Genomic DNA, 13,886 nt, shown 5'->3' with positions numbered 1-13,886 from the left:
GTTAGAATCTATTTTGGCTCTTCTATTGTTCTTATCCAAACTTTTCTCAGGGGTCCTAGTGGGTTGAGGTTACATTATCTTAAAAAAGACTTCTTGAGTTATAAAGGATAAATCTTCTACATCTACACAAATATTGAGCCTCAGCTGAGCTTATCATAGCTTATGCTTATTTCCCCTTATTCACAGATAGATGCTGAGAAGACATCCCATGATATGGATACCACCTTGAGCATAAACAATAGCTCCAGTTTCCAAGTGTCTGAGTTCATCCTCATGGGGCTCCCAGGCATTCACGAGTGGCAGCACTGGCTCTCCCTACCCCTGGCTCTGCTCTACATCTTAGCTCTTGGTGCCAACATCCTCATCTTAATCACCATCCAACATCAGCCTTCCCTGCACCAGCCCATGTATCGGCTCCTTGGTATCTTGGCTATAGTGGACATTGGTCTGGCTACCACCATCATGCCCAAGATACTGGCCATTCTCTGGTTTGAGGCCAAGGCCATCAGTCTCCCTGAGTGCTTTGCTCAGATCTATGCCATCCACTCTTTCATGGGCATGGAGTCAGGCATCTTCCTCTGCATGGCTGTCGATAGATATGTAGCCATCTGCTACCCACTTCGGTACCCCTCCATAGTCACTGAGGCTTTTGTGATCAAAGCCACACTGTCCATGGTGCTCAGGAATGGCCTCTTGACCATCCCAGTGCCTGTACTTGCTGCCCAGCGACACTACTGCTCCAGGAATGAAATTGACCACTGCCTGTGTTCTAATTTGGGGGTCACCAGTCTGGCCTGTGATGACATCACGATTAACAGATTTTACCAGTTGGCCTTAGCATGGGTTATGGTTGGGAGTGACATGGGTCTGGTGTTTGCTTCCTATGCTTTGATTATTCGCTCCGTGCTGAGGCTGAACTCTGCTGAAGCAGCATCGAAGGCCCTGAGTACCTGCAGCTCCCATCTCATCCTCATTCTCTTTTTCTACACAGCTGTTATTGTTGTGTCTGTCACCCAGCTGGCAGGAAGAAAGGTCCCCGTCATCCCTGCTCTCTTCAATGTGCTACACAGTGTCATGCCCCCAGCCTTTAACCCCATGGTGTATGCCCTCCGGACCCAGGAGCTGAGAGTAGGCTTCCAGAAGGTGCTTGGTTTTGGTGACAACGTGTCCAGGAAGTGAGCCAACTTTAAATGGCAATGTTTTATAACTGGTATCACAGAGAGAGCACAGGTTTTAGAGTGTAACAGCCCTGGGTTAAGATTGCATGTCTCCCCAAACCATAAATGACTCTTAATCTCACAGAACAAACTGAGGGTTGCTGGGGGGAGGGGGGGTTGGGAGGGGGGGTGGGGTTATGGACATTGGGGAGGGTATGTGCTATGGTGAGTGCTGTGAAGTGTGTAATCCTGGTGATTCACAGACCTGTACCCCTGGGGATAAAAATACATTATATGTTTATTAAAAAATAAGAAATAAATTAAAAAGTTTAAAAAAAATAAAGATAGCATGTCTCCCAATTGCTAGGAACATCAATTCATATTAATTCACCTATTTTGTGCAGCATATCCTAAGTGCCAGGCACTGTTCAAAACCTTTCACAAATATTAACTCATATAATTGCATAACAACCTATGAAACGAGTCCAATTGTTATTTATATATTTTGCAGATGAAGCAAGAAAGTTGAGAAACTTGCCCAAGGTCAAATGGGAAGTTGCAGAGTGAGGTTAGAACATACTTCTCTCTATTCAACCTTGCTACTAACTTTTAAAAACAGAAATTAAGATGATAAAAAGAAAAGGAATGATATCTAACTAAATGAAATTGTAAATCGCTTCTCCACCAATAAAAGAAAATTCCATTTAAAAGTTGGCAGCAATTTTCCTGTCTAGTGGAAAATACAGTACATTTTAAATGCTATAGAGTCACTCTAGATAACCCTGTTAGTTATCCCTCATCACACACACACACACACACACACACACACACACACACACACATAGAGCCCTGTGTCTGAGAATTGTACCCAATTCTAACACTACTGGGAAACAGCATCAGATTTCACAGGCTAAGGGTTCAGTCCTACAAGACTGCCTTTACCCTACCCTCAGCTTCGGATGCCTAGTTGCAAGGCCTAGACTGTCCAGCCTGTGCTCCTGCCCAACCAGATATAGACTGGAGATTCCAAATGATGGGAGAGCAGAACGCTGGCTGAAAACAAAGCATAAGGGGACGCCCTGCAACCTCCCCCCAACCCCCACTCTTGGGTGAGACCTGTGTAACATTCTTCCAGGAATCTCCCAACTATCTTAATGTTAATGCCTTGCTAGCGGGGAAAATCCTCCAGTATCTTGTGAGTCTTCTTTAGTATATGAAAGTTCTTTTGGAAATCTCCCTTTTCCCTTACCTCCCCCAACCCCATAGTATATAATCAAGCACCCCTCACAACCCCAGACAACAGCTCTTTCTGCCCACAGGTCCTGTCCCCACGCTTTAATAAACCACCATTTTACACCAAAGATGCTCAAGAATTCTTTCTTGAACATTGGCTCCAGATTCTACCCACCAAACATCATCTATAATTACAAATCCACATCACAATGACCCTTCCTTGAGTTTCAGACAGCAGTCACAAGTCCAGGTTGTTCCCTGTACTTCTGACAGACTTGCTATAATCAGAGATTTCCAGGACCTCTTTCTCAAGTTCCATTAATTTGCTATGGCAGCTCACAGAGCTCAGAGAAACATTTTATTAGCTAGATCTCCCGTTTATTATAAAAAGTTATGTCAGGAATAGCCAGATGGAGGAGAAGCAGTGCAATGTATGTGTTAAGTGATGTGAACAACAAAGCAAAAGAAAAAAATAAACTTCCTTATAACTTACAGTCCATTGACAAGTACTTGAGACATGTTGGGCAGGGGCGGGGAGGGAGGCAGTGACCTTCTTCCAGGAATTTAGCTGCCTTGACGTTAATACTTTGTTAGAGGCAAAGGCAACTTTGGCTTGACATTAGCCTAGATTTCCAGGATCCTGTAAGTCTTCTTTAACATATAAAAATCTCTTTGGAAACTTCCTTTCTTTCTACCCCCCAGAATGTATGTTAGCAATCTTCTTCCAAGCATATAGCCCACTGATACACATCTGAAGGGTCTCATGACTAAAGTTTTACTAGACAGTAGTAAATGACCTTTTCTTTTTTTTTAATATTTTATCTTTCTTTTTTTTAATTTATTTATTTTCAACATAACAGTACTCATTGTTTTTGCACCACATCCAGTGCTCCATGCAATACATGCCCTCTCTATTACCCTCCACCTGGTTCCCCAACCTCCCACCCCCCGCCCCTTCAAAACCCTCAGATTGTTTTTCAGAGTCTATAGTCTCTCATGGTTCATCTCCCTTTCCAATTTCCCTCAACTCCCTTCTCCTCTCCATCTCCCCATTTCCTGCGTGTTATTCCTTATGCTCCACAAATAAGTGAAACCATATGATACTTGACTCTCTCTGCTTGACTTATTTCGCTCAGCATAATCTCTTTCAGTCCCATCCATGTTGCTACAAAAGTTGGGTATTCATCCTTTCTGATGGAGGCATAATACTCCATCGTGTATATGGACCACATCTTCCTTATCCATTCGTCTGTTGAAGGGCATCTTGGTTCTTTCCACAGTTTGGCGACCATGGCCATTGCTTCTATGAACATTGGTGTACAGATGGCTCTTCTTTTCACTACATCTGTATCTTTGGTGTAAATACCCAGCAGTGCAATTGCAGGGTCATAGGGAAGCTCTATTCTTAATTTCTTCAGGAGTCTCCACACTGTTCTCCAAAGTGGCTGCACCAACTTGCATTCCCACCAACAGTGGAAGAGGGTTCCCCTTTCTCCACAACCTCTCCAACACACATTGTTTTCTGTCTTGCTAATTTTGGCCATTCTAACTGGTATAAGGTAATATCTCAATGTGGTTTTAATTTGAATCTCCCTGATGGCTAGTGATGATGAGCATTTTTTCATGTGTCTGATAGCCATTTGTATGGTAAACGACCTTTTCTTAACAACAGCTAGCTCCTCAAGGTCCTGGAAACCTTGCTTCCAAATTCCTTAGACTTATGCTATCCCCAACCCCTTCCCAACTTGAAAGCATATAATCAGCCACTTCTTACAACCCCAGTGCAGCTCTTTTTGCACACAGGTCCTGTCTCAATGCTTTAATAAAACCACTGTTTTTGCACCGAAGACATCTCAAGAATTTTTTCTTTACCATTCACTCCTGAACCCCAACATTTCACATCATTAGGGCACAGAGCTTCCATGCCCTCTCCAGGCACAACACTCTCCCCACATGAGCATGTGTTCACTGTTGGGTCCATGGTCAAAGGAACGAGACTGATAAAAGCGAAGGTCAAGCAAAGCTTTATTTTGTGCCAAGCACTGAGAATCAAACTGACCGACCAGGGCCGTCTTTTGCAAAGAGGTGAACTCTCTCTACCTTACAGACTAGCTTTTAGGAGCAAAGGCCATTGTTATGCCCAAGTTTTCACATCTGAGAGACCACCAAGGAGCCAACACCGATGCAATCACATGAGGGTTTATTTGACAAGCTTAAGCTTGGGCCCAAGTATACCCAACACAGCGGAGTAGGGACTTGGACCCTGAACCAGACTATAGTCAGAGTTTTTAAAGGCAGAGTAGGGGTGGACTCAGCGGTGGGTGAGGGCAAAGGGGGTGTTCAGAAGGGCTATCGGGGTAAGAAGACTGTCAGGATATTGGAAGCCTGGTTATTATCAAGCAAAGGCCATTTTTCCTTCAAATGAGGCACTAACATGAAGACAGTTGGGAGTTTCCTGATGGAATGTCACATTCCTCCTATCAAGTGTCCTTGTTACTGAGATTTTGCATTGGGACATTTGTAAACTGAGGGAGACTCCTGTCTTGCAGGATTGTGATTTCTGCAAGTTAACTATTTGTTCACACATACTACCGAGGGGAGGGGAGTGGATGGAGAGGGGATGCAAGGTGCTAGCTTTTGCTTTGTCAAGATGGTTGTACTTATGTCAATGCCAGACTCGAGGTGGGTACAGCCTTGTTTTTCTTGGCCTCCACACCATGTGGTTAGGCCTGGCCATGCACAGGTGGCCAATGAGATTATAACACACAGAGAAAGCTGCACAGTCCTGCTAGGTCACACATAAGTGACCAGTTGAATCAACTGGATTACAATTTACCCTATAGTAGATATTTGAACTAGCCTATCACCTTGGTCAGAATTGGCACCCAAAAGGCACCCAAAGGGTGGGGCCCATACTCCTTGGTAGCTAGGGAGACGGTATGTGCCCCCACTAATCGGATACCTCCACCTGGCCTGATCCACCCTTGTATTTGGGCTTTGTTACCTGGGACTGGACTTGTTTTTAAGTAAGCCCCCTGGGGGAAGGGAGGGACAGGGACAGTTTAACTTTTACTGTATAAACAACAAAGTCATTCAAAGTCATTGTTTAACCGGATGTAATTGCTCAGGCTAAAAAGGACCTTACATTCACCAGCTGGGAAGAGATCTGAACCCAGGCCTTTTTTATGGAGATTCCATTACATAGTCATAACCGACTAAGTCATTAGCCATTTGCTGACTCAGCCTCCAGTTCCCACCCCCCCACCCCACCCTTCCCCAGAGGTGGGCTCATCCTCAAATTACAGAAGGACGGTCCAAAAGTCACCTCACTAACATAACAAAAGCAACCTTTAGCTCCCTTACCACAGGAAATTCTAAGGGTTTTAGGGGCCTTGAGCTGGGAACAATGGATGAAGACCAAATACACAGGAAAAACCCCTTTGGTCGCCTGAGTGACCAAAATATATATTCCTTAGAAAGCACAAAATCAGAGCCCAGGACTGAGAAACTGAGGCCATTAAAATTCAAGAAATTATCTTTCTTTTAACAGAGTGAGTTAGACAGTATTATGCCCCAATAATTGGTTCATGATTAAAGGAGCAAGACTGATATAAAGCAAAGGTCAAGCAAAGCTTTATTTCGCTCCAAGCATCAGGAATCTAACCGAACGTTCCAGGACGCACCTCTTACAAGAGAGGGCGACCCTTCCCTGTTTCACAGACTACCTTTTAAGGGCAAAGGCCATGTGGTTGGGCCTGGCCATGCACAGGTGACCAATGAGATTGTAACACACACAGGAAACTCCACAGTGATGCTAGGTGACCAACTGAATTACAATTTACCCTAGTAGATATTTGAACCAGCCTATTACACCTTGATTAGGATTGGCACCAAAAAGGCACCCAAAGGGCAGTCCCTACTCCTTGGTAGATAAGGAGACAGTATGCAACCCCCCACTGATCGGATTGATGAGGGAGCAGGAGACTAGCTGAGGACAAAGCAAAAGCTGGTACCTTGCACCCCCTCTCCATCCGCTCCCCTCTGTAATATGTGTAACATTCCTCAGGCACCCCTGACCACCATAAATGACAAATAGTTCCCCTTGGTTTACAAATGTCCTAGAGATCTACAAACAAAGAAGTTACCTTGTGCTATTGAGAATTTCCAGAGGCAAATAACTCAGTTCCTCAAGCCCTCCCCTCCATACACAAAACTGAAGGAGGCTGAGGTAGAAGGAAATGTAAATATAGTTCAATCTCTTCTGAACCTAAATCTCTCTAACAAAGACGCTTGCTAGCAGGATTGTGACATCCCACCAGGAATCTCCCAACTATCTTGATGTTAATAGCTTGCCAAAAGACAACATGGATCAAGCTGGAAGACCTCTGGGTATCCCCAAGGACCTCTGGGATACTCCCAGCACCTTGTAGGCCCTCTTTAGCATATGAAAACTCCATTGAAACCTACCTTCCCCGGACTGCAGCCCCAACCTGGCGCAGCAGCTCTTCCTGCCCACGGGTCCTGTCCCCGAGCTTTAATAAACCACCATTTTGCACCAAAGATGTCTCAAGAATTCTTTCTTGGTCATCGGCTCCGGACCTTAGCCCACCGAACCTCACCTAGGTTCTAGAACTTCATCAGGATGTCTCCACCTGGCCTGACCCACCCTTGTATCCGGGTTTTGTTACCTGAGGCTGGTTTCCGGGACTTGTCTCCAAGTAAATCCCCTGGGGGAAGGGGAGCAGGTCTAAATAAAGGACCTCCAAAAAGTCCTTACAATAGCAGGTCTATGTTATATCTACAGACAAGGCAGAATTGGACCATGTGCTTTTCACCTGTTTTTAACAGTGATCTTTGTTTATAGAGGCTGCTTTTAGGCAAACAGGGTTGAACAAAGGAGAAAGGCCCCACAGTGACTACCTGGCTAAATACAGGCAGGCCTATCAAGCCACCAACTTCAAAATATTGGGGAGGGGAGGCGAACCATAAGAGACTATGGACTCTGAAAAACAACCTGAGGGTTTTGAAGGGTCAGGGGTGGGAGGTTGGGGCAACCTGAGGGTTTTGAAGGGTCAAGGGTGGGAGGTTGGGGGAACAGGTGGTGGGTAATGGGGAGGGCACGTTTTGCATGGAGCACTGGGTGTTGTGCAAAAAGAATGAATACTGTTACGCTGAAAAAATAAATTAAAAAAATAAATAGGGGCGCCTGGGTGGCTCAGTGGGTTAAGCCTCTGCCTTCAGCTCAGGTCATGATCTCAGGGTCTCTGGGATCGAGCCCCGTATCGGGCTCTCTGCTTGGCAGGGAGCCTGCTTCCTCCCCTCTCTGGCTGCTGCTCTGCCTACTTGTAATCTCTCTCTCTCTCTCTCTCTCTCTCTGTAAAAAAGAAAAAAAAAATTTAAAAAAAAATAAATAAATAAATAAATAAATAAATAATATCTTAAAAAAAAAAAAAATATCCATAGACCCTAACCGAACAACGGGCCATTTACAATCAAGCACAGTTACCAAAAAGGGAAGAATTCCACACATTGCAATACCAGCTCATTTTAACCCCTTTTTTAAAAGCCCCCATCCACCACCTCCTTGCAGACAGTCTTCCTCTACTGTCCTGTCCATGGCTCCTTTGCAGTGTAGTCAATAAACTTCTATCTCCTTTGTTCTGCCTCAGCTGAATTCTTTAAACACCTTGCCACTGGCTTCCTCCCAATTATCACCCAACATTTGGGGGCCCTGATCTTCAAAGGACCTATTTAGCCAGAGGCTTCCATCCAGGTTAAACAATAACCTTGTTGTTTAACCCTTAAACTGTCCCTGCCCCCCTCCCCGCAAGGGTCTTACTCAAAAACAAGTCCCAGAAACCAGCCCCAGGTAACAAAGCCCAAATACAAGGGTGGGTCAGGCCAGGTAGAGACATTCGATCAGTGGGGGGATGCATACTGTCTCTCTAGTTACCAAGGAGTATGGGTCTCGCCCTTTGGGCACCTTTTGGGCGCCAATTCTGACCAAGGTGATAGGCTGGTTCAGATGTCTACTATAGGGTAAATTGTAATTCAATTGGTCACTTATGTGTGACCTAGCATGACTGTGCAGCTTTCTCTGTGTGTTACAATATCATTGGCCACTTGTGCGTGGCCAGGCCCAACCGCATGGCCTTTGCCCTTTAAAGCTAGTCTGTGAAACAGAGAGAGGTCGCCCTCTCTTGTAAGAGGTGCGGCCCCGAACGTTCGGTTTGATTCTTGATGCTTGGCACGAAATAAAGCTTTGTTTGACCTTCGCTTTGTATCAGTCTCGCTCCTTTAATCACGGACCCATTATTGGGGGACCTAACAATCTGATAGGCACAACAGAAACCCCATTTAGACACCATAATCTTGATGAGGGATAGAAGCAGAAAAATGTTCACTTTTAGACTAGAAGGCTGACCTAGGCCTGCACAGTCCTGATAGGGATTAAATATGCACTAGTTGCTACATTCTTTTTTTTTTAATTTTATTTATTTATTTGACAGAGAGAGAGATCACAAGTAGGCAGAGAGGCAGGCAGAGAGGCAGGCAGAGAGAGAGGAAGCAGGCTCCCTGTGGAGCAGAGAGCCCGATGCGGGGCTCGATCCCAGGACCCTGAGATCATGACCTGAGCCGAAGGCAGCGGCTTAATCCACTGAGCCACCCAGGCGCCCTAGCTGCTACATTCTTAAAGGGTCTCATGATTGCATATATTTTCACCTATATATTCACCTATAGTTAATATATATATTATATATGATCTAGACTATATATTATATATAATAGTATATATTCACCTGCAGTTAATATATAATAATATATATATTCACCTATAGTTAATATTGACCTGAATGATAAGCACCAGAGAAATCTCATGGAAGTAGTTTTACAAGTAGAAATTCGAAGAAACATTTGTGATCTAATATACCCTGCATATCCCCTCCCTCTTGGGCACTAAGCATATAACCACCAGCTTCATTCAGCAAAAAGGGCAGCTCTTTCTGCCCACAGGTCTTGTCCCTGTGCTATTCAAATAAACTTTCTAATTTGCACCAGAGTCTCAAGAATTCTTTGTTGACCCTCGCACTCTACTACCCACAACAATCCCATATACAAAGAACAGAAGCATTGACTGCTGATAAACAGTAATGCATGGGTCATGTATTGGATGGGTCAAGTTGCCTGTTACTCTTTCCACACAGTGTTTGGATCCTTTGACATTTCAGGGGGAAAAAAGTAAGCCCCAAGAGAAAGATACTAGAATTTCTTCTATTCTGGCCATCCAAGAGATTAGATTTCCACTTCCAATAAACAGACGAAGACTCCTTGTGAGGACATTTCCAATAAACAGACGAAGACTCCTTGTGAGGACAAGTAGAAATGATAGACAAAACATCTTTAAATGGGTATAGAGAGATTGGAAAACTAACAAATTAGTAAAAATTACATGAGACTTTTTTCAGCTCCATCTTATAAAGAAAGTTTAGAAGAGTCACTCCCATCCTTACAAGAAGAAGCTGGAGAACCAAATCCTTTTCTTGGACCCATCAGAGAACTGAGGTCGCAAGGCTAACTGACTTCCTAGAGTTAGAATACCTTTCCTCTAGGTGGCATATGACTCTAATAACATCTCTTCTCCTGGAAGAGAGAAGCATTATCATGGAGAATGCTCTGGGATTATTTCACGATGGTAACTTTTCCCCTCCCCCTGCCAGAGCCAGAAGACCATTTTTGGATCTTTATTGTGAGAATCTGCTGAGGTTGCTGGATTTAAAGTGTGGGATCTGCCTAAGACTGCAACCCCCAAATTTTTCTTATTCTCATGCTAGACCACACTCATACTCAGGATTTGTCAAAATTATCTTTGAAGTACCTACCAGTCTATGCCTTTAGCACCTTCTGCTCCAACTAGTCAGATTCTCTGTATTCACCTGTGTCTCCAAATTAGGGGGTGGCAGTTACCTTGTAATGTCACTTCTTTGATGGGTCTATGAAAAGTCATTGAATTTCCTTCTTTTTTCAGGCTTTTTTTAAATTTTAAGAACAGGAGTGATGATTCAAAGCTTTTTACATGTCAGAAGTTCTCATACTAGATTACAATTAAAGTACAAAGTAAGTATCCATGAGTACATACTCATATAAATAAGTGATCTAGTAAATAAGTACATAGAGGAGAATAAATAAACCTCTCATGTAGAAAATTTCCAAATAATTTATGTAGCTACACCACCCTCAAGTAGGTGGTGCATAATTCCTGACTTCTTAAATGCATAGTGACTTCTTTACAAAAGCCTGCATTGCCTCTACATGGGAAAGGGGGTAGGGAATTTTTTTTTATTTAAATTAAGACATATATTTTGGATGCCCAAGTTATAGGTTTTTATACCCTCTTCCTCAGTATGTTCTGTTAATTAACTAAATGTTAACAATTTCTCACTAGACTTTTATTCATTGTTCTTTTTTCACATTAACTACTCAGATTAAGACAGTCCATATTCTGGAGAGCGAGTAAAAAGTAAACAGAAACCAGGAGTCATGACCATGGACTGGCCAGCACAATGGCACAAAATATCAAAAAGGGAAAACATGCTCCCTTACTGTTAGTAAAAAAGCTGTCAATTAGGTTTGTGTTTGCTGTATATAAAGGACAACAGAGTATATGGGTTAGCCGAATTGGGAGTTTATCTCATGACATACATGTGCACATGCATTCACATACACACACACAAGGAATCAGGCAGTTCAGAGATATTAAGAGAGCTCTACTGTGCCATCAGGTGACCAGCCTCTTTCTACTTTCTGCTCAGCCATTCTAAACTATGCTACTATACTCCAAATTCAGCTCCGTATTCCAGAGAAGAAGGAAGAAATTTAAAAGGAACTCTCAATAGGCTTTTACTTACATCTGACTGGTCAGAAATGAGTCTGGTGTTCATCTCTAGTTGCAAGAAAGACTCAAAAGTCAAGTCTTTTAGATTCCCAGGCTCTGTGATAGTGGCAAGTTATGCAAAGGTGGGTATGAGTAGGTTCTGAATAAACTAACTCCCAGTAAAAACATAATACACCTAACATTCGTTTTTATGCAATATTTTCAAAAATTGATAAAGTATTGGGCCATGAAGAAAGTCTCAAAAATTCCAAACAGTGAATAAGTTCCAAAAATATCTGAATCAATATGACAAACTCAACACTTACCACAGCTTCTTATTCCCACTCCAAAACCTAGTAATCACTAAGAACATATGCAATAATATATCAATTAATAGCATCAACTAATAACGCCAAACAAATGGAGAGCCACTGATCACACACAGATACACACAAACAAAATGGGGAAACTCCAAAGATGAAAAGCAATTGTGCTAGAATTGTGGAAAAATGAAAGCCCAAATGGTGCATGGTAGATTCAGACTGAGAAATGCCTGACTAAGAGAAGCAGAAGCCCATGAGAAAACTAACTGATGAATGAGTAGCAAAGTAGAAGTATCCAGGGAGGTCCCTTCTGCTGCACATATACTCCTGAACCAAGAAATAGGCCAAAAGTCAAGAAATAGTGGTAGGTGTTCCAGAACATTGGATGCTGGGTCATAAAACATAACAGTGACCTACATGACTACAAATGACCATACCCATGAAGCATGGGGAATAAGCTCAAGCATAAATCAAGATATTAGCATACCTCATATCGCTCGTGAAACAGGTTTCATGAAACAAATACAGAAATCCCAAGATTGCCTACTACAAAGAAAACCAACCAATAAGAGACAAAAAGGGTTGGTCTAAACTTCACACAGGTTTCTTTCTGACAATAAGCCCCCGGTCTCCCTTTTCTTTGGGCATTTGCTTCAGAAAACTTGTAACTGTAATTTTTTTCTTTGCTCCTTTGCAGTGTATATGTTTTCTAACCTCTAGCCAATTTTTGCAGCCTAGGAAATGTCTTTCTTAAGAATCTGGGAACTGTCTCCTGAAGTATAAACACTGAAAGAGATAGCACCCCATTTCCCAGTCCCTGTAAAGGGTACCAGCCTAACGTCTAAGGGTGCCATTTGGCAAACACAGATGGCTTAATCACAGACAAAAACACTGGCAATCTCAGGAATAATTCAATGTACTTGACACATCCCATTGATCAACCTCCCTGAAGTCCTCCAGTACATTTCCACTTGGTCACTGCATGGCTTAAACTCCTTCCACCTGAAACCTTACCCCAGCTCAACCCTACCTTTGGTCTTAGTGAAACTAGGTATCCAGACTTGATCTGTGCTCTCTTCCCCTTTGCTAGCAATCATATAAGAATAGTACAACTTTCACTTGCTCATTCTGTCCAGTGCAATTTTATTTAACACTAAATACAACCAGATACTTGAGCAAAATCAACACAAAAGAGTGGCATTAAAGTCAATAAGCAAAAGTCACACCTAAAGAGATACAATAAATTCAACATCATCAATCAAAAAAGCTCCTTTCAAGGTAAATTTCTCTGTGCCAACTCTCTACTTCAGGATTCCAAGGACCCATGCTTTCACATCCACAGTGGTGACAAGTGCTGTTTCTAGCCCTAGGTAACTACACTATCTCTTATGATTTTACTACTGATGTCCTTATACTAATCCCTTTGTAAATAAATTCTTCTTAAATATTCTAATTCAACTACTTTGAATTACTCTATTCAAATTGTTCTAATTTGAGAAATAATTAGTGCTGGCAAAAATGTGGAGAAAACAGAACACTTGTACACTGTTGGTGGGAATGTAAATTGGTACAGCCACTATCAAAAACAGTACAGAGATTCCTCAAAAAAATTATAAATAGAATACTATATAATTCATCAATTCCATTTCTTGGTATTTACCCAAAGAAAATGAGAACACTAACTCAAAAACATATATGCACTGCCATATTCATTTCAGCATTATTTGCAATAGCAAAGATATGGAAACAACTTAAATATCCATCAATGGATGAATGGATAAAAAAGATGCAATACACACACACAGAGAGAGAGAGAGAGAGAAATACTATTCAGTCATAAAAACAGAAATCTTGCAGTTTACAACATGATGGACTTTGAGGGCATTATGCTGAGTGAAATTAGGTCAGACAGAGAAAGACAAATACTATATAACCTTACTTATGTGTAGGATTAAAAAAAAAGAAAGCTCGTTGATACAGAGAACAGGCAGAGATGGTGGTTCCCAGATGCAGGAATGAGGTGGCAAAATGCACAGGAAAGGAGTCAAAAGTTACAAACTTCTTGTTATAAAATAAATAAGTCCTGGGGACGTGATGAACAGCATGGTGACTATAGTTAATAATACTGTACTGCATATTTGAAAGTTCCTAAGTAAGAGTAACTCTTGAAAGTCATCACAAGAAAAAAAATTGTAACTCTACATAGTGGTGGATGGTAACTGATTTATTTTGCTGATCATTTCCCAATATATACAAATGTTAAATCATTATGTTGTACACCTGAAACTAATATAATATTAT

The 13,886-nt window shown here is 42.2% G+C and overlaps 1 protein-coding gene across 1 annotated transcript; it reads left to right on the top strand.

Annotated features, from left to right (window-relative positions):
• The first annotated feature begins 213 nt into the window (after positions 1 to 213).
• On the top strand, positions 214 to 1,179 carry LOC123949720 (olfactory receptor 688-like). The gene has a single exon (XM_046017303.1). The coding sequence runs from the start codon at positions 214 to 216 to the stop codon at positions 1,177 to 1,179; it is 966 nt and encodes a 321-aa protein (XP_045873259.1).
• Positions 1,180 to 13,886: the final 12,707 nt, after the last annotated feature.

The sequence above is a fragment of the Meles meles genome, chromosome 8 (assembly GCF_922984935.1).
Source record: "Meles meles chromosome 8, mMelMel3.1 paternal haplotype, whole genome shotgun sequence".
Classification (NCBI taxonomy): Eukaryota; Metazoa; Chordata; class Mammalia; order Carnivora; family Mustelidae; genus Meles; species Meles meles.
Note: the sequence above shows the minus strand (reverse complement) of the source record. Positions and strands in the feature narration are given on the sequence as shown.

Coding starts and splice junctions, on each gene's coding strand:
- LOC123949720 (XM_046017303.1), top strand. CDS start 214: ATGGATACCACCTTGAGCATAAACAATAGCTCCAGTTTCCAAGTGTCT.